Genomic DNA, 14,918 nt, shown 5'->3' with positions numbered 1-14,918 from the left:
GCAAGGCTGAAAACTTACATAAAACTTGCGGGAGATGAGATTTCTCACAATTGACACAATATGAAGGAATCAACGCTTTTGTTCCTCTAAATACCTATACACAGCACCAAAAAAAAAAAAAAAAAAAGTATAAATGAAAATACTACAACAAAAACATAATTTGCTGAAAAGTCTTAGTATGCAACACCAAAAAAACCATAGCTACACAAGTATAAAGTAAGAATAACAGCACACCATATCAATATTACAATACATAATATCTCTACTAAATCCACACCAAATAGTGCATCGATCTTCAATTTTGGGCAAATAACAAGGAGATGTAAGGGCTAGATCTTTAATTGAACAAAAAGAAGTACTACAAATTTCATTTGACAAGATCCAGAATACAAGTAAACCAACAGTTTACACATACTGAAATCAGTTACTCAATTAGATTTACACCACCTAACCCTAGAATTCCAACAACAGATGCAAATAAGAAACATTGAAAAGATAAACACTAACAAGCTTGTTCCTAAGCCCTTTCTCCACGAATCCTCCTAGCAAGCTGAATATCCTTTGGCATAATCGTAACCCTCTTAGCATGAATTGCACAGAGATTAGTATCTTCAAAGAGCCCAACGAGATACGCCTCAGCAGCCTCTTGTAGAGCAGCAACAGCACTACTCTGAAACCTCAGATCTGTCTTGAAATCCTGTGCTATTTCCCTTACAAGCCTCTGGAATGGAAGCTTCCTAATCAACAACTCAGTAGATTTCTGGTACTTCCTGATTTCTCTTAGAGCAACAGTTCCTGGCCTGAAACGGTGAGGCTTCTTCACTCCTCCGGTCGCCGGAGCAGATTTTCTGGCAGCCTTGGTAGCTAGTTGCTTCCTTGGTGCCTTTCCACCTGTGGATTTGCGAGCTGTTTGCTTAGTGCGGGCCATCTTAACGAATAAGAAGGAATTGAATGTATATTGAGAGAAAACTGGAGTTCTGCTAGAATGGTGAATTAAAGAAATGGGTAATAGAGGATATATAAAGAGATATGGAGGGCGGGAAGGTTGAAAATTTTGGAAAAGAGTTTGAAACTTTTGGCTTTGAGGTGATTGAGAGTGAATTCTGCTCGTTGATTGAGATTTTGAATTGACGATGGAGATTGGATAAGAGAGGATTGCTCGGATTGCGATCCATGTGCTACTAAAGTAACAATCAGTATTTGACACGTGGATATCAAAGCTAGTTACTCAGTCCAGTAATTGTTTTCTTTCTTAATACTCGCACCTTTTAGGATTACTGTAGTATTTTTCTTGATTCTTCCTCTATTTCATTTTTATTTTTAGTTTCTCATCCGGTGTTTGGTATAGACATTAGAGTCTGACTATATTCGGATTCGCATCGTGTAAGGCCAATTTTTGAGAAAGAGCTTCCTACCAAAGATTTTTCCATACTCAGGGTTCGAATCAGAGACTTCTGGTTAAGGAAAAGCAGTCACATCCACCTTGGACAACTTTAACGGAAGAGGATATATTTGAACCAATAGTATAACGACAGAAGTATGTTTGGACCTAAAGTATAACGAGGGGTATAGTTGGCCCTTTTCCAATAGTACAGGATTATATTTGGCCAGTTTCCTTTATTTTATTCGCTTGAAGAAATGATTAGTATTAGTTTGGGCCAATTTCTGGGGAAGCACTCCCTATCAAGGATTTTTCCATACTCAGGGCCCGAACCCGAGACTTCTGGTTAAGGGAACGCAGTCACATCCACCTTGGACAACTTTTATGGAGGAGGGTATATTTGAACCAATAGTATAATGGCAGGAGTATATTTAGACCTAAACTATAACGAGGGGTATATTTGGCCCTTTTCCTTTATTTTATTCGCTTGAAGAAATGATTAGTACTATTAGTTTGTGAATAATTTGTTGAAACCGTCTAAAAAGAGTTAATAATGGGTTCTTTAACTTTTAGCATTACATTTGAATTATAGTAAAACTTTACTATAATAGATTTTTTCAATTCATATATTTCATCAAAAACTCTGCCATTCAAAATTTAATTTTTTGAATCCGTGATTTATGAGAGATAACATTGGCCTACTCGGTGAATTTACCTTTATCTGAGTATAGGTAAATGGAAATCGGATTGATAGGTGAACTAAATTGGGATTGATGGAAGAAACATGTTTGTTATGGGTTCAATTTTGGGTGATTTGCACAAATAGAATTTTTCGAGGGGTCACTGTTTAAATTTGGATCCCATTAAAAAAAATTGCAAGAATAAACTTGCGGTTAGCATTACGTAGCAAAACCCTAATTAATCGTTACGATATCAATTTGGTGGGAACATGTCGCACTCCCGCTTCGACTATGAATCCTAATTTAGCTAGAAATCCTACGGACTATGGATAGCTTGTTTAATGTACCTACATCTCCTAGTTACAATATAACTTGTATTAATATGTGTGTGTATATATATATGGTGTAATAGGGACTGCAATATGTAAGAACAAACAGAATAAATAAACGGCAGCAGCTATAGCCTCTTAGCTTCAGTTCTTCACGACTTCTTTGGTTTCAAATATTCAGTTCTTTGTGTTCTATTATGGTATTAGAGCATAACAAGGACTCATCGTCCACCTCTCAGACGTCCATGGCTCAAGCGGGCAACTCGTCTCCCTCCCCTCTCAACAACGCCCATCACTTTATCTCAATAAAACTAACCTCCACAAACTACCTTTTCTGGAAAACGCAAATTTCTCTGTTTCTTCGAGGACAAGACCTTTATGGCTATGTCGATGGTAGTATCATCTGCCCAGCGTCTCATATCGCAGGAGAAGATGGTGAAAAAGGTGTCGCTAACCCGGAATATATTTGTTGGATGAAACAGGATCAATTAATTATGAGCCTTATCATCTCGTCTCTCTCGGAAGAAACAATTCCAGTGATTATCGGGCTATCCACGTCAAAGGCTGTTTGGGATGCTCTTGCGGCTGCCTTCTCGTCGCCATCAAATACTAGAATCCTGAACCTTTATATGCAACTTCAAAACCTAAAACAAAATGATTTGAGCGTCACTCAATATCTTCACAAAGCCAAACTCCTTATCGATGAATTGGCTGCTGCTGGCCGTCCGATTTGTCTCCCCGATCAGAATATTTACATGTTCAAAGGTCTCCGGAGTGAATTCAAAGACATCATAACCATCCTTTCGGCTCGTCAAGAACCCGTCACTTTTAGCGAATTGCATAGCATTCTATTGAGCTATGAATTTATTCAGGGTCAGGCCCTATCGTCGCTATCAATTTCACCCTCGCCTATGTCGGACTCAACTGTAAATCTCTCTGCGAATTTCAGCCAGCGCTTCACTCAAAACGAGCATCAATCCAACAATAATAATTATAGAGGACGAGGCCGTAACAACAATAGGGGTCGAGGCAGAAATCGCGGTGGGAGACAAGGATACCGAGGAGGCTTATCTACTGGAAATTCATGGCCCTCCACCGACTCTCGCTCGCGATGTCAAATATGTAATGGTGTGAATCATCTCGCACCAAATTGCTTTCAGCGATACAATCACACAATTAACCCAGTTGCCTCGTCTTATTTCTCTCACCAGTCGCCCCCTATTACCCATCAGAACTGGTATCCGGACAGCGGCGCAACATATCACATCACCCCTGATCTTGCTAGTTTGCATCATGTGGAAGATTACAAAGGTATGGATCAAGTTCACGTTGGAAACGAACAGGGGCTTCCCATTCATCACACTGGTAATTCTACAATATCTCTCCCTTCCAAATCCCTTGCTCTCAATAATATTCTCCATGTCCCTTCAATCACAAAACGTTTACTCTCCATTCAAAGATTTGCTCGCGATAATAACGCCTTTTTGAATTTCATCCCTATCATTTTCTTGTTAAATATTGAGCAACCAGGAAGCTTCTTCTTTCAGGTCGGAGTAATGACAGGATTTACTCACTCAATAATGACAGGCTTTACTCACTCAATCTCCGGTCGTCCTATCCGAGACAACCTTCCAGGTCACCGTCGGCTTTCCTTTCTGCCAGGACATCGTCTGCGTGCTGGCATCTTCGCCTAGGCCATCCCCACAAACGAGTGCTTAATAAATTCCTACAGCAGCATAGTTTACCTTGTTCTAGTTTCAATTTAATCATATTTGTAGTGCTTGCCAACTCGGCAAGTCACGAAAGTTGCTTCAATTTTCTGTGAACTCAAACTACTTGTTGAAAATCACTTTAACACTACGATTAAGTCAATCTAATCGGACTGGGGTGGTGAATTTCGTGCTCTATCTCCCATCCTCTCTCAATTCGGCATCTCTCACAGAGTTTCCTGTCCTCACACCCACGAACAACAAGGCAGGGTTGAACGCAAACATCGTCATATAGTTGAAACGATTATAAGTCTCTTGGCTCACAGTGCAACTCTTTCCCGTTATTGGCACTTCGCCTTTGATACAGCCATATATCTAATCAATCGTCTCCCTTCACCCTCGAACAACGCCAGATCCCCATGTGAACTTGCATTCCACATATCCCCCGATTACACTCTCCTAAAAGCCTTTGGATGCCTTTGCTTCCCTTACATTCACCCTTACAATAAACATAAATTTGACTTTCGAAGTGTGCTAAGTGTTTTTCTCGGGTATAGCTCTAAACACTATGGATATCTACCTTTGATAGAGCCTCTGGATGCCTTTATATAGCTAGGCATGTTCGCTTCGACGAAACCACATTCGCATTTTCTTCAAAGTCGATCCTGGGTCCTCATCCCTCAATTCTATCCAACTTGATGTTGTTCCTCCGTGTTGAGCCGTAGAAAAACCACAACGAAAGCGGAAAAACCAAGTAGAAAAGAAAAACGAAACTATGTAAAGTTGGAAAAATTGCGAGAAACTAAGAAATATCCGAGACCACAGAATTCACTGTGTGTCCTTAAGGAATTTAACCCCCTCACCGTACCCGAGGTTATGGATTATTTCCTCCGAGATAAAACGGATATGCACATCGCGGGTGGTGGTACCTCAACGCCTACGACTTCGACGAACTCAAATTCGGGAACGAAGCACACTAAGACTCGATAGTTTTTATTTCGGGAAAAATATGCGAGAGGTTTACAATGCGGGGAAAAATTTCGGTAGTCGAAAATGAGGCATTGCCTCGCCTTATATAGCCTCGAACGTGCCTGTTCAGAATAGGCTTGGTGGCTGTTCGGAAAGGCCATGCCTTTTCCGAAAAAATAAGAACGTTGGGAAGTTGGGATTTAAATTTAATTAATTACCAATTAACCAATTAATATTTTTCCCGCGGAAATTAAAAAATAATTTCAGAAAATGAAGATTGAATTTTAAATAAATTTGGTCCAAAAAGATTATCAATCAATCATTTGACCAAATCCAAATCCGAAGCAGAAGCCGAGCCGCGCGACGACGACGGCACGAGGGGAGTCCCTCTTCTCAACCCTTTAAGAGCTAGAAGAAGTGCTTTCTAATATAAGCACATAACTTTCCCTTTCTACCACCAATGTGGTACAAAGGTCGTTTTCAAAGGAACTTTGCTTTGAAACTTCATTTTCCTTCCATTGTCTCTTTTTTTTTTCCCCTCTATTTCTCATTCACACCAACTTAGCTAGCTTCAATCATTAACTAGCTTTAACAATCCCCCACATGAACGTGGAATGGCTATATGATGAAAAACATGCATGACAAAAAACTATGTGATTCGTAAGCAAGGATTAATCGCATCTGGATAAGTAGATTTCTCTTTGAACTTTCCGTAGTGAGCATATGTCGGATATACTCGGTCAATCGGTAGATTTGATATATTTGAACCGTCGAGCTTTGGTGTATACCTAGACAACCATATGTCACACAATTAACCCTTTAACCGTCTTTGGTTCTCATTGTTTTGTTCGTTTCAACCATGGTTTCCGCTTGGTTCATAAGTGCGTAGAGAACCGGCCTTACGAGTTCTCCTTGAAGGGCGAACTTACACTTCACACTTACATAGGTGATTTCAAAATGTGTCATCCCGTAGATACACTATTTGATATACCCCGTATCAAACTTAGAAACCATTAAAAAGCCTTAATGCTTTATCCCATGTTGAACATTGTCTCATCACGAGAATGGACCAAAAAATTATTGTGACAATGTTGAACCGTCATCAATGACTTTGTTTGATCTCTTTGAACCTAGATCTTGGGATCTCCAGTCTTCTAGGTAGAGTTACCGCCACGATGACTTGTCCTTGGCCATAGTCCCATTCCCCTCGATGATCTTTCAACCATCTCTCTTGTTAGGCCTTTAGTTAGTGGATCCGACACATTATCTCTTGACTTAACATAGTCAATTGTGATAATTCCACTAGAGAGTAGTTGTCTAACGGTATTATCTCTCTTCGTATGTGACGAGACTTTCCGTTGTACATAACGCTCCCGCTCTTCCTATTGCCGCATTATCGCAATGTATGCATATAGGAGCCAACGGTTTGGGCCAAAATGGAATATCTTCTAAGAAATTCCGAGCCATTCGAACCTTCTTCACCGGCTTTGTCTAGAGCTATGAACTCGGATTCCATTGTAGAGCGGAAGCGATACATGTCCGTTTGGATGACTTCGAAGACACATCGCTCCTCCGCCTAGTAAAAACGTATCCACTTGTGGATTTAGTTTCGATTGAACAAGTGATCGATTTGCATCCTTTGTATCCTTCAATAACGTAGGATACCGTTATAATGCAAAGCAAAGTTTTGAGTATGTTTCAAATACCCCAAAACTCGTTTCATTGCCACCAATGATTTTGGTCGGATTACTAGTGTAGCGACTTAGTTTACTTATAGCACACGCAATATCGGTCGCGTACGCTCATGATATACATCAAACTTCCCAACACTTGTCATAATCCAATTGAGAATGACTTTCACCTTTATTCTTTGCAAGAGCAAGGTTCATATCAATTGGCGTCTTTGCAACTTTAAAGTCCAAATACACGAACTTTTCAAGTACTTTTCAATATAATGAGATTGAGACAATGCTAGACCTTGAGGAGTCTTATGGATTTTAATTCCGAAATTAAATCGCAACCCTAAGTCTTTCATATCAAACTTACTAGCAAGCATGCGCTTAGTAGCATTTATGTTAGCAATGTCATTACTCATTATTAACATATCATCCACGTATAAACAAACAATGACGACGTGGTTCGGATGTTCTTAATGTAGACACATTTATCACACTCATTTATCTTGAATCCATTTGACAGCATCGTATGGTCAAATTTTGCATGCCACTGTTTGGGTGCTTGTTTTAGTCCATAAAGAGACTTAACAAGTCTACATACCTTCTTCTCTTTCCCTGGAACTACAAACCGCCGGTTGTTCCATGTATATTTCTTCCTCCAACTCTCCATTTAAGAAAGTCGTTTTCACATCCATTTGATGGATTTCAAGACCGTACACGGCTAACACTACTAACACCCGAATAGATGTAATCCTTGTTACCGGCGAGTATGTATCAAAGTAATCAAGACCTTCTCGTTGTCTAAACCCTTTAACAACTAGTCTTGCCTTATATTTATCAATAGTACCATCAGCTCTCATTTTTCGCTTGAAAATCCATTTGGAACCTAAAGGTTTGTTCCCTGGAGGAAGATCAACCAATTCCCAAGTGTGGTTGTTCAATATGGATTCTATCTCACTATTGATTGCCTCTTTTCAAAATTGAGCTTCCGATGAAGACATAGCTTCGTTGAAAGTTCGAGGCTCATTTTCCAACAAAAATGTTAGAAATTCTGGTGTCGCGATCATGGAGTCACGACATATCTGCTTGTCTATGTTGACGATATTATCGCCACCAGCAACCGCCCTACCTCTCTCGAATCGATCATCTCCAATTTGGGATCATCTCCAAGTTGGGAGCTGAATTCTCTATTCGTGATTTAGGATGCTTGAGCTTCTTTCTTGGTGTTGAAGTGAAGCACACTGCCAATGGCCTCTATCTTTCTCAACAACAGTACATTGTGGATTTGCTAGCTAGGGCAGCAATGCAAAATTGCAAACCTGTGCGTACACCTATGGCACAAAATACTAAGCTCTGTGCTGGTGATAGCTCTCTGTTCGATAATCCTGCCTTGTATCGTACAATTGGTGGGGCTTTACAATACGTCACATTGACCCGGCCTGATCTTGTGTTTGCCGTCAACAAGGCTTGCCAATTTATGCACTCCCCGAGTCAAAATCAGTGGGCTGCAGTTAAACGAATTCTTCGGTACCTCAAACTCACAATGAACCATCAGTTCGTAATCCCCCGGTCTCCTAACTTGGCACTACAGGCTTTCACTGATTCAGATTGGGCCGACTCTTTGGACGACCGGAAGTCTACTAGTGGGTATGCTATTTTTTTCGGAAATGCGCTGATCTCTTGGTCTTCTAAGAAGCAACGTAATGTTGCTCGATCGTCCATAGAATCCGATTATAAAGCGCTTACGACACGATGCGTACGTGTGACCGCCGAACTTTACACAGTTACAATCACTATTATTTGAGCTCGGCATACCTCTCCGCTCTTCTCCTATGTTTTGGTGTGACAATCTTGGTGCTGCCTATCTATCCATTAACCCCGTCTTTCATGCTCGTACCAAGCACGTGGAAATCGATTATCACTTTGTACGCGACAAAGTTGCTCGCAAGGATCTCGCTGACCAATTTCTATCCACCAAAGAACAACTTGCTGATGTTCTCACCAAGCCTCTTGCCTCGGCTAGATTTGAATTTCTATGCTCCAAGCTGAATGTTGTTCCTCCACCTTCAGCTTGTAAGGGGAATATTGGAACATGTCGCACTCCCGCTTCGACTACGACTCCTAGTGTAGCTAGAAATCCTACGGACAATGGATAGCTTGTTTAATGCATCTATATCTTCTAGTTACAATATAACTTGTATTAATATGTGTATTATATGGTGTAATAGGGACTGCAATATGTAAGAACAAACCGAATAAATAAACGACAGCAGCTATAGCCTTTTAGCTTTATTTCTTCACGATTTCTTTGGTTTCAAACCTTCAGTTCGTTGTGTTCTATTATAAAAACTTGCCTTGTCACAATAATAGACAAGATTTATGGCCAAATATTTGCGAATCATCAAAATTTAATCTTACAAGGGTCACCACAACTTGCTATGTAAGAATTTCACCATAATGCTTTCGTTTCAAACAACTCCAAATTTGATATACCGTCTTCTAATATTAATCACAATAATTTTCAGTTGTTACCTTCAACATAAACCTTTAAAAATTAGTAATAAACTCACTTTATATTCTTCAACAAGTTTTTTCAAGCTCAAAAAATCCAACAAAAGTATTATTCAATCTGTCCTGTCAACTCAATCCAAATCACTACGGATATGCAATACTGTATAAGCTCGGTGGAGCATTAGCCGCACAATTACAATCACAAATTATGCACAATATTGGAATAGTAGGCAAAATCTTAAAAAAATGGTAAAACTTTCAGATTTTTTAAGAATAAAAAGCCGAAAAAGAAACGTTGTGGAGAATAATAAAAGGAGCATTTGACCAAAGCGAGTCAAGAACAATAAAAGGAGTTTTTGACCAAATACTGTACGAGTAACTTAAAAATGAGGGTGCCTCATTTAATAGAATTTTCTATTAATTCGAAGGGCAACAAATATTCCTCGAACAAGAGAGGAGCCTGTATGTTACAATCCCACTTTGTTGGGGAACATAAATAAATAAGGTATTGCAGGTAGCATTATCATACAACTGTTGTGTTCGTTAAGATGATGAAGTTAACCTGTGCAACAACTCCAGTAACATAAATACTATAACAAGTGAACTACAAGAAGATAAATAATGTACCCAACCAAACTATCTCGGTGATGCTGCAATCTCGTTTTCTTTCTTCAAGGCAGAGAATAATACCTGCCTTGAAATGTAAGTCTCAAGTTCCCTGGAGACTTGTGTTAACTTCAAGTCGAAATTGCCTTTATATCTATGCTTTGGTGATGGGGATGCTACAGTAGCATTACCACTACGAGGTGTAGGGACAACTGTAGGAGAATAGGAACGCCGTCGCCTTGGACTAGAAAGCTGCATTGGTGATCCCCCAGCACGGGCTACCCTCCCTTTTGTGATGATCATTTCTTTCGACAAAGCAAGTTCCCTACCGCTAGCTACAGCTAAAGGAACTCTATTAGTGTCCAAATTCGTCAGTGGTCCACTTCTTGTTTCTTGTGGTAGTGGCTTCAACGGGTCTAGTGTTTCCTTCTGCTTGATGAGCCGTTCCTTTGCCTTTTCAGCTGCTTGTAGTGCTTTCTCTCTACTCATACTTATAAGTTTCCAGGGGTCAATGTTAGCTCGAAAACCTCGCTTTTCTTTTAATGTGGATGATTCAGTTTCTCCATCAATTTTTATAGATACTGTCTGCAGATTCTGATTAAAAAAAAAAAAATTGCAAGACTCAACTGACAAGATCAAAAGAGAAGTATCCAGTTTTGATTGGTTTTAGTACGCAAAAGAATTGAGGCCAAGATTCTCGAGGAAAAAAATGTGTATGCTCTACCTGATTCATTCTTTTTTCTCTGCATGTAACTCTAGAAATAAGTGACGGCTTCTCAGGTGAATCAAAGTCGATGCTCTCATCTGAGGATGAATCTGAATCTTCTGATGACTCTAAAAGCTCCATGGACTGGTTCTCCTCTCTCATTGCCAAAATGTAATCATAAGTTCTCATTCCCTGCCAAGAGAACCATAGTTTATTTTAACAGAGAATCTTGGACAATTTGTACTTCGAGTTTCTTCTGTTCTCAGTAATCTACAAGCCTAGAACATGTTTTCTATCACAAACTAGTTACAGCAGCTCTAATTACGAAGAGTTAAGCAGATGATGAACCTTACTTTAAGATTCCTACAGTGTAGGCTACACTTTGTAGCAAATTGTAGCTCCAAGATGAGCTACTTAAGGAGTCTTACACCAACATATAAGATGTTCTTATATCAACATACAAACTTATGTTCTTTTTTCTAAGATAAATTTTTTATACTGTCTTCTTTAAAACTAATATGGCACCCAACCTATTTTTTTGTATTAGAAGTCTACACTATAAGCAATAGCCCTGGTTCTATTGCAATCAAGTAGCTCATGTTTTATGCTTTTTTTAATTTCCCTTTCTTATTATTACATAGTACATAATAAGGCTACTTACTATCTTACATTCATTGAAAGGAAAAGAAAGAACGGTTGTGAATTTCAGACAAAACCCTCCAATGAATATTATTTTGTAAAAATGTGACGAGGTCTCCTTTCCGCTTACTTTTAAGTGAAAACCAGAACTTTTTTGATTGTGATGCTATTCCTGCTTTCTCTCCATAAAAACCAATCCAAAAGCAAACTCAGTCCTCTCCTCTCCTTCCTCTCAATCCAAAAGATCTGTTATAGTTTTATGGTTGCACTAAATCATTGAGAAAAGGGGGACAGTCATACCTTTCGGATGAGAACTATATGAAAAAAGAAAAGCTGGCCCAGCGCTGCTGAACAATATGACGTCATAAGAAACAAAATTGCCTGTAAAATTATACACGAAAGATGAACAACTGATGAAATTGAGCGAGAAATAGTGGAGACAGTAAGCAAAAAATCATACACAAATTGTTGCCAGAACTCCTCTAGGGAACTTGGCACTGAATCTTCTCTGAATCTCTTGCTCTATGCTCCTTTTGTTGGCAAAGCACCTTACAAATATTGCAGCAGCTGTCCCTCCTTCAATAAGCAGCTGTTTCACCAAGAATTTTTTTTAGCTGCGTCAGATGCAAACTCAATATGAATATCAGGAAAAAAAAAAAGGAGAGAGAGAGAAAGAGAAAGCGGGAGCAACCATTATCAAGAGGGATATCATTAGAAAAATGAAGGTGGTATAGTTCTTCTTCCCGACACAATTGTTTAACCACTGCACAACTCAAAAACAAAGATTCTGTCAGTTTGAGTCCGGATGTACCTTAATGTACGACACAACAGAGAAAGAGACGCTATTTCCTTACTCTGCAGTGGTGATCAAATCCCTCCACACATCGGTTGCAGGTCCTACAGTGTTTGCTACGCTTTTTAACCTGCAAACGTGATCAAGTAAGATAATTTCATATAGTTGTTTCTTCTTCTTTTCTTTTTTTTTTTTTTTTTTTTTTTGCTTTTAATTTCATATAGTTGTCAACTATTAGAAACTGCATAATCTTGTTTCACTGTGCATACCAGATGCGGAGCTAGTAAGAGGGAAGGGGTTCAATTGAATTCCCTTTGAAAATTATTTGGGCAAGAATAATGTTTTCTTGGTTATGCATAAACTGTTGCATATCCTTGACATAATGGAAAATTCTAGTGTAATGGAAAAGAAGTTTAAAAGTTATTTTAGGGTCAAAAACACACCTGATCTATCATTTTATCGCGAGTTTCACACCCAACTATTAGTTGTTCCCTTTTCTTACATAAACTATTACCATCTATGTATTAAAAAACACACTTTGAAGCTGATTAGGCCAACTATCAGTTTTTCCCTTCTCTTACCTAAACTATCACCATCTACTCAACTAGGCGTTTTTTAATTCATAGATGGTGATTGTCAGGTAGGAAAACGGAACAACTAATAGTCGGGGTGCAAAACTCGCGAAAAAGTAATAGTTTAAGCATGTTTTGACCATTATCTCTCACAAGTTCAAATCCCAACTATCACTTTCTAGTACTTTTTTGAATCCCCTTATATAAATTCGTGATGTGTATGTGCAAGCAGACAGTGAAAGAAAACGCATATGCCATATCTTGAACATAAATTCTGATGGGTTCAACAAATTCAATTAGCAAAACATAAACGAGAGATGCAGCACACAAACCTCAAAATCACAAAGCGAACAAAATGAAATGTCATCATCTTTCGTCTGTGGCGCGACTAAATCATCTTTAACGAGAAGGGGAAATGTGAGCAAAGGCTCTAAATGAAGATTACTTTTCAAAGGATCCAAGTACTTCCTCCTTATAAATGTCTTAAGTACTCTTCGCTCAATTCTCCTAAGAAATCTCACAACAATTTGACCCAACACAAATCCATAATTAACGTTCGAAAATCCACTGCGAGTGCTTTTCCTCTTCGTTCTAAGCCTCGTCTTGTCAGTTGGATCAATGGCCGCACACCTAATAAATAGAAATGCAGCAGAAATTGCCTGCATAAAAGGAAATCATAAAACATCCAGAATTTAATTTTGTGCCTTGAATTCTCAGTTAATTGAATATACTGAGGTAAGGTTAAAATTACCACGAAGGAGAAAACAGAGGTGACAGTGATTTCGACAACCCGATTACCGAGGAGGAGACCGAGGAAGCAGTAAAAGGTAACTAAGAGGAAACAGAAGACTGATATGCCCACTATCTGCAGTTTTAAAACCAGTTGAGAAATAAAGACAAATGTTGTTTGTTTGATCTAACAAGTAAATTCAAAAAGAGAAAAAGGAACTAAAAGATTAGCAAAATCGTAAATGGAGAGAAACGAGGAACCTGTAATGTGTGAAGAGGACGTTGCCAGCCATGGCGTCTCATACTGTGAGAGTTGTTCAATTCGTGTTTGTTGGTGTGTGAGCTTCTTTGTTATGAGGTTGCTGAGTGTTGAGTCTTTCCAACGGTACACATGGCTCCGTGCTGTATTTCAAATTTTGAAACGAGACCAGATGCCCTTTCTTCTTCTTCTTTTTTGGGCCGCTTTTTAACCCAAAATCAGCTACTAGGGTCCATTTGCACTTTTGCCTACAGCTCAAAAGTTCGAAGCAAAAAATTCATCTTTTTTTTGCACGAATTGTCCTTCAAAAGCGCTGGTCTTTCATTTTTGTCCCTCAAATTGCTGGTCTTTAATTTTTGTCCTTCGTTTAAAAAAGTGACCGAAAATATCTCGTGGTTCTGGGTTCGAACCCCCGCTCAGTCAAAAAAAAAAAAACCCCAAGGCAAGGCTTCGCGAAAAATCTGCTGGGCAGAATTCTTCCTTATAAGACATAATTTTAAGGCACATTCTGCCTTAAGGCAAAGGTTTGGTAATTTTTTTTTTTTTTTTACCCTGCTGAAATTAAAAGTTAGGCCTATCCAAATAGGCCTAATTTTACTACGAAACTCTATCTTGCGATTTTTTTTGCTGACCCGGGGTTTGAACCCAAAACCTCTGATATTTTAGGCGAAGGGAAAAAATTAAAGACCACCCCTGAATAAGCGCAATCGTGCAAATTGCCCTCAAAAAATTGTTTGGATTGGCCTTCTTATGGCGTGGTCTTTAATTTTTTTCCCCTCAAATCGTGGGTCTTTAATTTTTGTCCCTATTTCTGATTTAATGCAAATTTGAGGCCAAAGTACTCTTATTTGCTGGTCTATGAAATCAGAGACTCTAGGTTCGAACCCAGCAGAGTAAACAATAAATAATTTTGCAAGGAAAGATTTTTATAAAACTATGCCTAAGGGGTCATTTGGTTCAGAGGCAAGTTATACATGGATTAGCAATGCAAGAATTAGTAATTTAAGGGTTAATAAAGCAGGAATTAGTAACGTAAGGGGTTAATAATACATGAATTATATTTTGTTGGGTGTTCCATTCATTGCACTAAATTTGGAAATAAAAGATACCATTTACATATTTATTTATTTATTTTTAAAGCCAAAAAATAATTTGTTACAAGTACTCCTTGGATACTTGGCCTTTATAGATTTATAGGAACGAAACAAGGCTAGTTTTGTTATTTTAGTTTTTTATCCATGTATAAGCTATTCATAGATAAGTTATCCCATGGTGGTGGTATAACACCCTATGGTGCATTAAATAATCCCGATATTAATTATACATGTCCCAAAATGTCAACCAAACATGGTATAAAAT

At 38.7% G+C, this 14,918-nt stretch overlaps 3 protein-coding genes across 3 annotated transcripts; 1 reads left to right on the top strand and 2 right to left on the bottom strand.

Moving 5' to 3' along the window:
• Positions 1–238: 238 nt before the first annotated feature.
• LOC132063281 (histone H3.2) lies at positions 239–1,008 on the bottom strand. Its single transcript, XM_059455756.1, has one exon. The coding sequence runs from the start codon at positions 926–928 to the stop codon at positions 518–520; it is 411 nt and encodes a 136-aa protein (XP_059311739.1). The 5' UTR covers positions 929–1,008; the 3' UTR covers positions 239–517.
• Positions 1,009–8,077: 7,069 nt separating this feature from the next.
• On the top strand, positions 8,078–8,548 carry LOC132061900 (uncharacterized mitochondrial protein AtMg00810-like). Its single transcript, XM_059454576.1, has one exon. The coding sequence runs from the start codon at positions 8,078–8,080 to the stop codon at positions 8,546–8,548; it is 471 nt and encodes a 156-aa protein (XP_059310559.1).
• Positions 8,549–9,648: 1,100 nt separating this feature from the next.
• LOC132063280 (protein S-acyltransferase 18) lies at positions 9,649–13,743 on the bottom strand. Its single transcript, XM_059455755.1, has 9 exons — positions 13,562–13,743; positions 13,323–13,436; positions 12,904–13,230; positions 12,061–12,129; positions 11,898–11,969; positions 11,667–11,795; positions 11,507–11,587; positions 10,586–10,759; positions 9,649–10,455 (listed from the first exon to the last, which is right to left on the bottom strand). Exons 1-9 carry the CDS (start codon positions 13,601–13,603, stop codon positions 9,892–9,894), a joined length of 1,572 nt encoding a protein of 523 aa, XP_059311738.1. The 5' UTR covers positions 13,604–13,743; the 3' UTR covers positions 9,649–9,891.
• Between the last annotated feature and the right edge of the window lie 1,175 nt (positions 13,744–14,918).

Source organism: Lycium ferocissimum, chromosome 7 (genome assembly GCF_029784015.1).
Source record: "Lycium ferocissimum isolate CSIRO_LF1 chromosome 7, AGI_CSIRO_Lferr_CH_V1, whole genome shotgun sequence".
NCBI lineage: Eukaryota > Viridiplantae > Streptophyta > Magnoliopsida > Solanales > Solanaceae > Lycium > Lycium ferocissimum.
This window is presented reverse-complemented; position numbering and strand designations above follow the sequence as displayed.